The following is a 14,852-nucleotide window of genomic DNA, read 5'->3' as shown; positions in this document are numbered from 1 at the left end:
TGCTTCGTGCCTATACTTCTATCAGCGTATTTGCGATACCATACCATAAAATAACGCAAACTACTAACTTGAGCAAACGACTGAAAGAGTCAAGATACCGGGGCCCAGCCCGGCCTACCTCGGACACTGAGGGCCACAGAGGGCCCGCCCTTTGCCCGGGCTTAGCCCCGTGCTAAGTCCCGCGCGCGTCCCGCTTCGCGGATAGCCCAGAGTGTTCTTGTAGCCCTCGGCAATCAAGGGGGGGCGTGGCCGCAGCGGGAAGAGGCTACAGCTGGCAGAATAGCCTCGCAGTCCCGCAGCGGTAGGGAGGGGTCAGCAGCTCACAGTCACTGCCTGACACAGCGCTCTCACAGCGTCCACGCAGCCCCAGCAGTAGCAACACAGGTAGGGGGCCAAATCCCTCGCAGAATCAGGAATCCAGCAAAAGGGCAGGGAGCAGGTGAATGAGTAGCACCCGCGCAGCGGGTGCTGCGAAAAGTTATACTCCTCGAGGTCCAGGGGGCGTGGCCGCAGCGGGAAGAGGCTACAGCTGGCAGAATAGCCTCGCAGTCCCGCAGCGGTAGGGAGGGGTCAGCAGCTCACAGTCACTGCCTGACACAGCGCTCTCACAGCGTCCACGCAGCCCCAGCAGTAGCAACACAGGTAGGGGGCCAAATCCCTCGCAGAATCAGGAATCCAGCAAAAGGGCAGGGAGCAGGTGAATGAGTAGCACCCGCGCAGCGGGTGCTGCGAAAAGTTATACTCCTCGAGGTCCAGGGGGCGTGGCCGCAGCGGGAAGAGGCTACAGCTGGCAGAATAGCCTCGCAGGGAGCAGGTGAATGAGTAGTAAAGGTAGTTCTAAAAAGAACTGTTTTTTTTTTCTTTTTGTTGTTTTATATTTTTTTTATGTTTTTTTGAACATTTTGTACTTTTTTGGCTTTTCTGAACACTTTTATATTTTTTTTTGTATTTTTTATGGGGATAAACAAAAAACAGGGAATTGTAAATGGCTCAACTGGAGCATTAAAAAAATCAGGAAAAATTAGGGATTTAATGGACAGTTATGGTTATCACCAGCAACCATGATAAGTTCGATGCTTTGCTTTGCTTTGTGGAGAAGTATGGCTCAGGGGTTAGAGGCAGCAGACCCGGAAGCTGAGATCGGTCCTGGACCAGGGTTCAATTCCCCGCCTCGGCGGGTCTTGGGCTAAAAATTCCACGGACTCGATAATTCTCGCCCCGGTGCCTCCTCGACTCACGGGTTCACACTCTGCGACTCTGGGCAGTAGCTTGCTTAATCTCCACAACGGCCCCTCGTGGCGGGATGCCTGACTTTCACCTTGTGGATACCCTGCTATCTCACAGGGGAATATCAGGACGGGTTCCCTAAGCAAGCGCCGGGAAACCCACTGCGGGTAGCTGTGCGCTATATAAGCTCAACTACATTTACATTTACATTTACACCATAGCAAAGTAACTTGCTGCAATATCTGCATAAAATTTTGTAATCATTAAACTTAGGTTGGATAGTAGCCAATGTGTCTCTTGCCCCCGAACCCGATGGAGTGGGTTGTTTTGATGTTGAGCGTCCAGACGTTGATGGGGGTAGTTTACTGCAGAGGTCCCTTAACTCTGCAGTAGAGTAGTTGTTTGGATGCGCACGCGTCATGTGGCGAATCATCGTGTGATTCCCGAAAGAATACTTTTTGTTAGGGTTCCCCCTGGATAGCTCAGCACCACAAATTAAACAAGTCACCTTTGCTGCGTTGACTTTTTTAAAACCCCTTGGGAGTTTGTAGAACTGCCATATAAAGTGTTCTTTGGGTTTGTAGGGCTGTTTATCTTCAGGCAGGAACTCCATTCTCTGTGACTCCTCTTCATCATCCTCCTCCTCTTCATCTTGACCACCAACGTAATCTTCTGGTGGTCTTTTAGATGGTGGTGGTGGTGGACCAGATGCTCCAGCTGTTGATATTACTGTAGCCATTTTCTGAGATAGAACTCGAAATAGGTCTTCCTCAGTCAAAGGACAAAGTCAGAATAATGAAAAAAGGAGGGGGCTTTCATCATTTGGAAAACAAAAGTGTTCTGGACCAATGAAAAGTGTTATTTTCAAGTCACATGATCCAATCTTTCATCATTTGGGAACCAAAACTGATCTGCACCAATGAAAAGTGTTATTTTCAGATCACATGACCCGACGTGCTTACGCTATGCGCCCCGGGGCGCGCCCGTAGGCGCGTCGCGTAAGCGAGTCGAGACATTGCGCGATCGTATGCGATCGCGTGCTTCCGGGTGCGCTTACGCAGTGCGTCATATGACGCATCACGCGACGATGCGAAACGTCATGATGTTGTTTTCGTTCGCGGGAATAGCGCTCCCGGGACGCTCCCCGGTACACGCCGCGGAGCGTTTCATAACATTGCGCTTACCCGTACGTACACCGGTACGCGCCTCGGGAGCGCCCCGGGGCAAACAATAAAAAAAAAAAAACATATTTACACAATTTAAAATTTGTTATAAAAATTATTACTTTTCATACCTATAGATATTTGCTATTAAAAAACCTATGAAATTCACTGAAATAACCATAGGTTTCACACCAGTTATAGTTAGGAATTAGCATTTAAAAAACCTATTCAATTCACTGAAAAAACCATGGGTTTCACACCAGTTATAGTTAGCTGGAAATTTTACTCGCATAAAACCATTGAAATTCCCACGTTATAGTTAGTTGGACTCACTATAACTTGCGCGTGCAATGCACTGCTGATGACGTCACATATTACATCACTCATGACATGGTCAGTGACATCACTCATGACATCACTGATGACACCATCCTTGCGACAGAATGACAGACGTCCTTTCACTGTAATGTAACCCTTGAAACACATATTCAATAATAGAAAGTAAAATTTTCAAAAAAATGGAGATACCCATACCAGTTACAACAACCAATTCAGTAATTCCACCATCTATGTACACATCCACTCATTCACCAACAGTTCTATATAGTCACTCATACATATACTAACTCATCGTATGTAGTGATACACCTATACATCGTGTTACACACCGACAGTCATCCAAAAGATACTCTCAAACATACTCACACATGCAAATAAAGTATTGAACATCCATGTATTTGCATATACAGCTATACACACACTACCACCTTACTTCTAAGGAAACTTACACATACTTACTCTCTTAAACAATAACTTATAGAAACACATACTTATTTAAACAGGAACTCATACAATCTCTTACTCTCAAATGTACTCACTTATATACATCAATATTCACATATACTAGATTAAAACATATGTAGTTACCGAATAAAGACATTAGTGAAACAGTTATTCACTCACTAACACACACATACACACACTCAACCACCCATACAGTCCTGCACATATGCTGTCTTCAAAAGACATACAAAGAGAGAGTCAGTCATTCATGTATCTATGTGCCAAGTAATACCCCCACCAAACCATACAAACACTCATACTGATACTAAGAAAAACATCTAATAACCCATATATATACACATGTAGCTACTCACCAAGCCATGCAGCCACTTATACACAAAGTGAAACACTAATGCATATATTTAAATATTTAAACATTACTCTCTAATATATGTATTCACTAAGATACACTTAATAAGCCAATTAACCAATCATTTTTTTTTAAAAAACATCCAAGTAATCACTTATTTAAACAAGTATTCTTCCATCAACTTTTACATATACATATATAACACATATTTATTTTTTAAAAAGACACACATTCACTGGATAGTGTCATCAGTGATGTCATGAGTGATGTCACTGACCATGTCATGAGTGATGTAATATGTGACGTCATCAGCAGTGCATTGCACGCGCAAGTTATAGTGAGTCCAACTAACTATAACGTGGGAATTTCAATGGTTTTATGCGAGTAAAATTTCCAGCTAACTATAACTGGTGTGAAACCTATGGTTTTTTCAGTGAATATATATATACACAGACGCCAGTAGGTAGTTATAATTTTCAGTGAACATATATATATATGTTCACTGAAAAAACATAGGTTTCAGTCACATTATAGTTAGAAATTAGCATTTAAAAAACCTAAGAAATTCACTGAAAAAAACATAGGTTTCAGGGACGTTATAGTTCGTTGGACATTTTACTCGTACAAAACCAGAGCAATTCCCCTGTTATAGTTAGTTCAGCTAACTATAACTCGTGCCCCCGCAATGCACTGCTGATGACATCACATATTACATCATTCATGACATGGTCAGTGACATCACTGATGACATCTCAAATTACATCACTGATGATATAATCCACGTGATGTCCCTCCTCACACTCTAATATAACCTTTGATACACACACTGTAAAACCTATATATATATATATATATATATATATATATATATATATATATATATATATATATATATATATATATATATATATATATATATATATATATATAAAATCAAACAAGGTTGCCTGCTGTAAGAAGATCCACACAGGTGAGTAACAATCCGCCTCAATTTTATTGAAGAAAACAGCGGTGTCAAGCAGCAGAATGTCTCGCCATAATTCACTGTCCTGCCCAACGCGTTTCGTGCGCTGAAGCACTTTGTAAAGGGCTGCGGGCATCTCAGAGACATACAAAAGCGCGGCAGTTTCTGGAAGCACTTATGAACAGATTGTCCCCACCCATGTGGGCGTGGCCGTCAACACAGCCTGATGGACAATCTGTTCATAAGTGCTTCCAGAAACTGCCGCGCTTTTGGATGTCTCTGGGATGCCCGCAGCCCTTGACAAAGTGCTTCAGCGCACGAAACGCGTTGAGCAGGACAGTGAATTATGGCGAGACATTCTGCTGCTTGACACCGCTGTTTTCTTCAATAAAATTGAGGCGGATTGTTACTCACCTGTGTGGATCTTCTTACAGCAGGCAAACTTGTTTGATTGCAATGAAGCGGCCCAGCCTGAGCCGCAAGAAGTGTCCCGCTGCAGTTTGCAGCCCTTCTGTGACGCTACACAGCGCTGCAGAGTTAAGGAAGGGTGAAGCCTGTTGGAGAAACATTCATGAGCAGGACAAACGGCGTGAGTGTTCTGTGCAACCCACTGGGGATTTTAATGACTTTTTAAGAGAGTGCAAAAGCTGGCGACTCACTTGAGTAAAGAGAGAGGCACTACGAGTACCATCAGGCTGTGTTGACGGCCACGCCCACATGGGCGGGGACAATCTGTTCATAAGTGCTTCCAGAAACTGCCGCGCTTTTGTATGTCTATGAGATGCCCGCAGCCCTTGACAAAGTGTTTCAGCGCACGAAATGCATTGGGCAGGACAGTGAATTATAGCGAGACATTCTGCTGCTTGACACCGCTGTTTTCTTCAATAAAATTGAGGCGGATTGTTACTCACCTGTGTGGATCTTCTTTCAGCAGGCAACCTTGTTTGATTGCAAATATATATATATATATATATATATATGCAGGGAACTCTGGGTAGTTGCCAAGGTTTAGGGGGAGAGTAGCTCCTATAGGACAACAACGCCAACACTCCGAATCTGATCACCTTAAATGTCTGTTGTTGTAGTAGAGTTTAGTTTTTTTTAACTGTTTTTATATTGTTTTTTAACCATGAGCCAGAATCACAACAGGTTAGTCAGATATACGTCAAGTATTACTTTGTTACAAGTAGTTGTTTCTGCATTGCATATACAAAATACATTTTGGGATTTTGTCTTCCAGTATTTCTACCCCTTGCCCCCGATACTTTAGGTGTGATCCACTTTTGTTGTTTCCCCTTAGGTGGTTAAATTACCCATCCATTACTCATGGTTCCTGCATGTTGAGGTGCAAAGCATTAAGTCCACTGCCCTGCACCTCCAAACCATAATATTGTAACCATGGTTGCCAAATTTTCTTAAATTTCTTGGGACACCCTATAGCCTTGTAGGTTGTTTTTTCCGCCTCCATATATAAGTCCCTATTGGCACGCCATTCCGCGAGAGTGGGCAGGTTTTCCCTTCCCCAGTGTCTGGCTATGTCCCATTTGGCCACTATGAACCCCATATTGCACAGTAGTAGCTGGTATTTAGGGATATCTACTTCCATAGGAATGCCTAGAATAATATATTTTGGGATAGAGGGGTATCTGTGTTTCTGATATCCCACTGAGCTCCTGTATTATTTGCGACCAATCTATTTGGACTTGTTGGCATTCCCATAATGTGTGAATATGGGTGCCTTGGTTGGTTTTGCAGCGCAAACAATTGGGTGACTCTACTCTGCCCATCACATGAAGTCTCGCCCGGTCGTAGTATACCCTATGCAGGATTTTGAATTGTATTAAACGTAGACGGAGCTTAATTGCAACCTCTCTGTGGTGCATCAGTGCTTCCACCCAATCTATTTCTTCTAAGTGGCCAGTGGTCTCCTCCCATTTACTTCTAAGAGACACCAATCTATCGGGAATGTTATTTATCAGGGTTTTATTTATAAGTCCAGGAGACTTCTTTGGAGGGGATCTCTTCCTGCAATAGTCTCCCTTCTAATGGTGTGTACTCAGAAATATCTGATATCAGGCTTTTGTGCCCTCCAGGCGTGTTGCAGTTGCAGGTATTTGTATTGTTGTGTGTGAGACAGTTGATATTCTGCCTGGAGGTCTGAAAAAGATTCCCTAATTGCAAATCACAAGAATTCGCAATTTAGAACTCCCAAAATGCAATGTATGAAGGTGTATAGTACACCTTTTGCGATTCATAAGGGGTAGCAAATTACCTACCACATGAATATTAATGAGGTAGGTCGCAATTTGCGACCCCCTAAGAATCGCAAAAATCACGGGCATGGTGGCCTGCTGTGATCAGCAGACCACCATGTCAGTGATTGCTTTTCAATAAAGCAATCTCTTTTTGTTGTAAAGCAGCCCGTTTTCCTTAAAGGAAAACAAGATGCTTTACAAAAGGAAAAATGAAAAGTTTTCTTTTCATTTTTTAAGAGCAGGCAGTGGTTCGTTGGACCATTGCCTACTCTAAAAAATAGTTTCACAAACATTCACAAATGGTGGGGGTACCTTGGGGACCCCTTCCCATTTGCGAATGGGTTACCACCTACTGCAAGTAGGTAGTAAAATGCAAATGTTTTGCGACCGCAATTGCGGTCGCAAAACATTCATACATACCGATGCGATTCGGTATTAGGAAGGGACGCCCTAAACATGCCCCTTCCTAATACCGAACCGCAAACCGATTTTGCGATTTGGTAACAGGTTACTGAATCGCAAAATTAGGTTTGCTGCATCTGAAAAGCAATTTTTGCGTTCACAAACAGGCAGATTCTGCTCATCTGCCCTTTTGCGAACTCAAAAATGCTTGATACTTCTGCCCCTTTATATCTCCCCTTAATTATATCACCTCATTTTGTAATCCAGACTGTGTCCCAACCCCCAAAGCCCCACAATTTCCCCAAATCAGGCAGCTGCCTGCCCTCCCACAATGGTGGCTATTCCTGACACCGGTGCTCTCTGACTCTACATCGCTCAGATCCTCCTCAGCCCGCTTCAAGACAAAAGTACAAAAAAATGAAGCTGCCTCAAGATTTGCGGACTACCTCAATAAAGCATACAACGAGGCTACCTCAGGACTCAACCACTATCTCAACAAGCCTCAGCACTCTTGGACTGCCGAACTTTATGTTTAGGACTGCTCTACTATGTAACTATCATGAAACCCTGTTGTAAAGCGCTCAGGTCAGCGCTATATAAAACTCCAAAAAAAGTTATTATTTTTCCCCATTTCATCTGTCTTTCTGCCCCTATCAACGCCTCAGTTGTCCCGATAGAGGTAATGAAGGAAGGTGTGTTTCTGGAACTGAAGCCTCTCTAGTGTGTATGTGGGGTGATCACCTGCGTGGCACCATTCATTTACTACCACCAGATGGACTGCCCGATACTAAGCTTGAATGTCAGAGAGGGTGATTCCTCCGTTGCATTGGGTTCGCTGCAAGGTTTGTAGCGCCACTCTGGGATGGCCCCGTCCCATAAGAATGTTCAAAGCTCATCATTAATTGCCTTAACCCCTTCGGCGCTGGGCGAATTCTCCCGCTGTGATAGCGTAAGGGGGGACAAAGGGCAACCCTATCTGGCAACCCTATCTGGTCCCCCTCTAGATAGGGAAGTCAGTCGATTTTGTACCATTCACCCTGACGCTAGCTCTGGGGCACATGTATAATAGCTCACTGTGACCTTATTTTCCTGGAAAAATAACTTGGTTTCTGTATGGATTACTCCTGTTATTTTTGCATCTCGGAGTTCCCAAGCATTGAGTCTCCAGTCCGCGCACTGTCTGTTCTCTCCACCACCCACCGTCAACCTCAGTGGCGAATGATCTGAAACCCCTTTTGCAAGATAATCTATCCTCTCCACCTTCCGTATTTCCCCTGATGGTGCTAGGAAATAGTCAAGTCTCGAGAAGACTCTATGCGCCCCGAGAAATAAGAAAAGGCACGGTCGGCAGGATACTGCCGCCGCCAAAGGTCAATTAATTCTATTGACCATGCAAAGTCTGCTAACGGTGTGGGGATCCTAGCCCCTGCCACCATCTGCGTCCTGTCAAGTCTCGGGTCCATCACGTCATTAAAATCGCCCCTGATAATGTGTGTGGATGAGCCCGATGTCAACAAGATCTCAGCAAGTGCATCTAGGGTTTGGGGTTGCAGTCGTGGTGGGGCAAAGATGCTAATTAATGTAAGCCCCCATCGCCCCCAGGTCCCCTGAACAGCGACAAAGGTGCCATTGGGGTCCGTCCAAAATTTAGATATGTAAAACAGTTTTTTTTTGTAATTAGTATGGCAACTCCTCTCGCCCTCTGGGAGAATCCGGCATAGGACAGTGTTCTGTATATCCCTCTTCCTATAAATGCACAGTTGGTGCCTTTCAGATGGGTTTCCTGTAGGAAAACAATGTCCGGCTTGAGCCAATTAATGTATTTTGCAACTAATCCCCTCTTAATCTTACTTCCCAGGCCATTGATGTTCCACGTCAGCACTTTGTATGAAGTGTTTCCATTGGCATGCATGTCTTCTTATCAATCTGTATGTGGTTGGGTGGGCCTACCGGTGGATCCTCTCCCTTGTGTTTCGCTCTGTTGAGTTCTACTGCACTGTATCTGGCAAAAAAACTAGAAACATATGTAACAACTAAATCCTGAGGTCCTTGACCCGTTACCCCATCCCCTCCCCTCCACCCCACGCTCTCTCACTTCCTACGCCTGTCTCCCCAACTGCTAAAATGACAACTCTGCGTATGTACAGCTTGAGAGGTCTGTAGTCCCTCCCTTCTCCTAAACATTCCCCCGTTAAACAAGTCAACAAAGGGTATAGTCTTAAAGTGAGGTATTTCGCACAGCCACCCAAAGCCTGGTATTTTCTGTGCTGGGGCTCCGTGGCAGTTCTGCAGTCCGTCTGCCCCCTGCTTGGCCCACATTTCAGCCTTCCTTGCCATTCTCATCCTGTTGCTGGGAATATTGTCTCAGTGTCTTGATTTTCCATATTAACAATGTTCTTCATTAGTAGGTGGTCACTGCCAGTGTCCTTTTGACGCTCTTTATCCAAAGGCTCCATCGTGGCCCCCTTTTGTTCTTTGGGAGGTGTTTTGCTAGCCCGGGTCACATCTTCATCAGTGTTGGACTCTATCTGTTGCTGCGACGTCGTTGAGGCTCTCCTCAATGAGGTACTTGTCCGCGATTTGCTTCCTTTGGAGTGTAGGGCCTCTTCTTTACTCCCTGTGGTTTGGGGTCCAGCCTTGACGGTGCCTCTCAGGTTGAGATCCACTGGTCCTCGCTGTTCGTCATAGCATTCGACGTTCTTCTATCCAAGCCCATGCCTCTTCTGGGGTTTGAAAGAACAGGGAGGTACCCTGAAAGATGATTTTCAGCTTGGCGGGAAAAAGGAACATATATTGTACCTGCATCGCTCTCAGTTTAGCCTTCACTGAGTCGAATGTTCGTCTCAACTTCTGGGCCTCTCTCGAATAGATCATTATCCTGTTATTTGCATGTTTAAGTTCCCTGATTTGTCGTGAGGCTCTAGGGATTACATCGCAGTCTTGATAGTTTAAGAATTTTGTGGTCAGCAGCCGAGGGGGAGCCCCTGGGGGGGGGGAGTCTCGTGTTGGGCATCCTGTGGGCTCGTTCTATGATGAAGCATGATGAAAACTTCACTGTTGGAAGGGAGCCACAACATAAAGAAAGCTGTTGTATCTGAGCACTCTGTGCCCTCTGTAAGTCCAATAAAGCGCAGGTTGTTCCTGCATGCCCTGTTTTCTGCGTCGTCCACCCTCCAAGTAACTTTGCACATAGCTGTCTGTAGGGCACCAACCTCGGCCTGTAGTTTTTGTGTTATGTCCTCTACTAGAGCTGCGGGTCTCCGTCTGAGTCCCCCACTCGGCCTTATTGAGCATATCTTGGCGGAGCAGGGAGACCTCTGACCCTATTCCCGCCATTTCCCTTCAATTGCCTCTCTCGAGGCATGGATCGCCTGAAGGATGGCCTCACTATCTGGCGGGCCCGGGGGACCTCCCACGCCTCTGATGATTGGGGAAGCACTGTCGTAAATGTATCCATCTTGCCCTGTTTTGGGGTTTTTGGTTCTTTGTCTCTGGCCATTGTCCCTTTAGAGGATGCGCACGTTCCCTGAAGACCTAATTATGTGAACAGTGGGATTTCAATAATATTCTAGTAGTGTGTCCCTAGTGCCTGGGGAGCAAATCCTTGTATTATCTTGGTTGAAGGCAGTGCCGAGGTCACTATGAACGTCATTTCCACTAGTTCATGTTCTTCCCCGCTATCCACCACTGGTGTCAATGGTAATGCGTGTGTGTATCGTGTCCTCCTTAGTATGTGGTACTTATTCAATAGGGGACACGAGTCACCTCGGGTCCAGAGTATTTCTCTATTGCCACAGTATAGAGTTATGTGTCTCTAGGACCCAGGTGCCCCATATTCCTCCTCGGGAGCTGGGAGATCTAACCACCACGCCTTCATCTATGTTTTGTCGCTCCTGTCAGGGTAGCTGTCAATAATCCCCCACACAGGCCCAATTTGCCCAGGTTCCTATCAGTACCAATGGCATACACCGATGACTGTCCACTCCTGGCCCCTAAGGCAGAGCAAAGTCTGAGAGTGGAGGGGCAAGGGGGTCAATCCTTCTGGAACGACTCACTGGGGCAGGCCTCCCTCGTAAGGTAATCAGGATTGCACACTGTGCTTGGCTGCCCTGCATAGACGAGGGTGCCACAGCCCACTGAATTTCCGTGAAGCTACGTGCTGCCGGGGCTCTGCACGGGTTGAGGCCTCTGGCTTCTCTGTGATCCAAAGGGGTATGTACGTGGTCAGCTGGGCGCAGCTCAGTCCGAGCACCGCACCCAACACTCGCCTCCCAAACCCATCCCGGGACTCCACTCACGGGCAGGATCCGCAGATGTAGAGGTCGGAGCTCCCGGGACCCCTCGCTCCTTCACTCCTGTGCACAGTCCCTCTCACCTGTAAACAGGTTCAGGGCACTGCTTCTCTTTTCCCTTCACATGGGGCCTGGGCTTGCTCCTATTCCTCTAGCTCACTGTAGGACCAGGCTCCGGGAGCACAGGGGGAGCCACTCCGATGTTCCTCTTCTCTGTGTCGGGCCGCACACCTTCATTATTGCGCCCCATCTGCCATCTTGGCCGAGCGACCCACGGCCTTCCCTTTTTTTTTTGTATATTTATATAGCGCGAACTCGACCCAAAGGTATTGGAGTGCTTTACATGAGCACCGGTTACTTACACATTCAGGCACAGGGAGATTAAGTGATTTGCCCAGAATCACAGGATGTGGACGCGACCCTGAGGCTCGAACCCTGTTTTCCAGCACCAAAGTCAGCAGTCTAGCCGACAGACCACATACTCTCCCCTCCTCACAGTTTTCGGCTGCTATACAGCTCGCAGCTCAGCGGAGATCATGGTCTGTACCCACTCTTGTCAGGGTTGTCCAGCATCTCTGGGTTGCAGTTATTGGCGTCTGGAAGGGCAGGATTCATATCAGGATATTGTTCAGGCTGCCGGAGCTCCGGCAGACACAGCTAGCCGGCCACGTTCCTGGCCACGCCTCCTCTAGCAGAGTTTTTAAGCATAGGATTAGCAAATTCCATCCACGCTGAGCTAGAAAGTGGCAAAGCTATTTGTACACATGTCTCTATCTATCTATCTATCTATCTATCTATCTATCTATATATATATATATATTGAAACACAAAATGCCCAAAGCATCGAGAAGGCACACAATTGCGCCCCCACACTCCGGCGTGTTGATGCAGCTCACTCAATTTTCCCATTTTAGTACACATGCCGACGCGTTTCGAAGCATTCCGCTTCCTCTTCATGGGCTGCCAAACAATAATTGGAAATGCTCGCAGACTTCGTTTCTAAGACTTCATTTATTTCCACCCCCCCCCATGGGCGTATGCTCAGTGCATGGTCCATAGTGCATTGTGGGGCTGGCAGTCATCGTTGCGAGTGTCATTAAAAACTTTAAGTAAGTTCCAAGTAGTTGTTTGTGAATTAATGCATTTTTCTACCTTTAGTAGGCTGGGTTGCTTTGATGTGGGCTTCTTTTGCATATGGGTCGCAATGCTGCTCGGAATTGAATAGTTCAGTTCCGAAGCCTCTTCGTTTCAGGTGGTGCTCTTCTCCTCGGCAGGGCGGCCGAGTAAGTAATTGAAACACAACATGCCCAAAGCATCGAGAAGGCACACAATTGCGCCCCCACACTCCGGCGTGTTGATGCAGCTCACTCAATTTTCCCATTTTAGTACACATGCCGACGCGTTTCGAAGCATTCCGCTTCCTCTTCATGGGCTGCCAAACAATAATTGGAAATGCTCGCAGACTTCGTTTCTAAGACTTCATTTATTTCCACACACCCCCATGGGCGTATGCTCAGTGCATGGTCCATAGTGCATTGTGGGGCTGGCAGTCATCGTTGCGAGTGTCATTAAAAACTTTAAGTAAGTTCCAAGTAGTTGTTTGTGAATTAATGCATTTTTCTACCTTTCTACCAATGCTGCTCGGAATTGAATAGTTCCATTCCGAAGCCTCTTCGTTTCAGGTGGTGCTCTTCTCCTCGGCAGGGCGGCCGAGTAAGTAATTGCACCACCTGAAACGAAGAGGCTTCGGAACGGAACTATTCAATTCCGAGCAGCATTGCGACCCATATGCAAAAGAAGCCCACATCAAAGCAACCCAGCCTACTAAAGGTAGAAAAATGCATTAATTCACAAACAACTACTTGGAACTTACTTAAAGTTTTTAATGACACTCGCAACGATGACTGCCAGCCCCACAATGCACTATGGACCATGCACTGAGCATACGCCCATGGGGGGGTGTGGAAATAAATGAAGTCTTAGAAACGAAGTCTGCGAGCATTTCCAATTATTGTTTGGCAGCCCATGAAGAGGAAGCGGAATGCTTCGAAACGCGTCGGCATGTGTACTAAAATGGGAAAATTGAGTGAGCTGCATCAACACGCCGGAGTGTGGGGGCGCAATTGTGTGCCTTCTCGATGCTTTGGGCATTTTGTGTTTCAATATATATATATATATATATATATATATATATATTATATACTGCATTATTGACTTTAGCAAGACCACCAGTCTTCAATTTTTGTAAATATCATAATACATTCTAAATCTTAGTGGTGGGTATGCCCTACGTCCCTAGATAGAGATGACACAAATGCAGTTCCATCCTTGTTGGAATTATACATCTTCCCATATATTCATCTCATCAAATATGAGGCTGACACTTTTCTGTTCTATAAGACTCTTTCAGGTTGAGCCCACTTCCATTTTCAACTAGCATAGAATACTCTCTTTAAAAAATGTCCCGTGTGGGGACCCACTCAATGATCGTAAAACCCATACGCAGCCAGAAACTTTCTTCGTAAGTTCATACAGTTTTATATTTTACTCACCTAAATATAGAGCCAGAAGGAAACCAAGGAGGTGAGCGTGTCCCATGGAGGGCATCCTCGTCAGTGCTTGACCACGGTCACTTTTCTAAAACAAGTGAAATTAATAAAAATATTGGAAAAATATATATCATTTTTAAGTATTTTAATTTATTGAACATACTGCACGTCACGCTTTCATTGAGCTGATACATGTCTTTCTGCTGCTGTGCACGGGTTTACAGCCATACAACCCATCCCACTGCTCTTCAACTGACCCCCAAGGTCTTGGAACCCCTCCATCGACAACCAAAAAGTCAGGAATTTGATGATAATCTGTGACTCCCATATTTTGCCCCCATATCAATGCAGTTGTTAAGGGGACCAACCTCCAGCTTTCGCTAATTTTAATAAATCCTCCCATTACTCCAAACCAACATCGGGTAGATTTCAGGCTTTCCCCGTCGCTGACCCAGTTCAGGATATATCTCAAGACCTGGCTCTTCGACTGAACCTCAGCTCCAAGTAGGACCTGCAGCCGCACAGTGCCTTGAGACCCTGACGGGTGACTAGTCATGCTGAACAAGTACTGATTGATTGATTAATTGACAAGAGCCTTGGTCATGACATGGCTGGACTATTGCAAGATCATCTACAATGGCCTGCGATGAAACTAATAACTGGGCTACAGAGCTGGGCATCCTGACTGCCCCCTCCTTAAAGCCTACCGGAGCAACAGTCCAGATAGAAACTTTGGACAATGGGCTTCCCGCCTAATCCAGCAACATTCTTTCAGGTAGACGGAATAATGGCAGGTCCATGATAGTTCAGGGGCCCGAACTGTGGAACACCCTTAATCCGGCTGCAA

At 45.8% G+C, this 14,852-nt stretch overlaps 1 protein-coding gene across 2 annotated transcripts in view; it reads right to left on the bottom strand.

The window, feature by feature from the left end:
• LOC144768684 (serine protease 27-like) overlaps positions 1–14,852 on the bottom strand; it is a 227,348-nt gene that overhangs the window by 195,212 nt on the left and 17,284 nt on the right. For both annotated transcript variants that reach the window (XM_078652513.1, XM_078652514.1), the window contains exon 2: positions 14,009–14,093. In XM_078652513.1, coding sequence (XP_078508639.1) covers positions 14,009–14,063 — 55 coding nt within the window. In that variant the 5' untranslated portion in view covers positions 14,064–14,093. The remainder of the gene's footprint in view (positions 1–14,008; positions 14,094–14,852) is intronic.

Source organism: Lissotriton helveticus, chromosome 7 (genome assembly GCF_964261635.1).
Source record: "Lissotriton helveticus chromosome 7, aLisHel1.1, whole genome shotgun sequence".
In the NCBI taxonomy this organism is placed as follows: Eukaryota; Metazoa; Chordata; class Amphibia; order Caudata; family Salamandridae; genus Lissotriton; species Lissotriton helveticus.
This window is presented reverse-complemented; position numbering and strand designations above follow the sequence as displayed.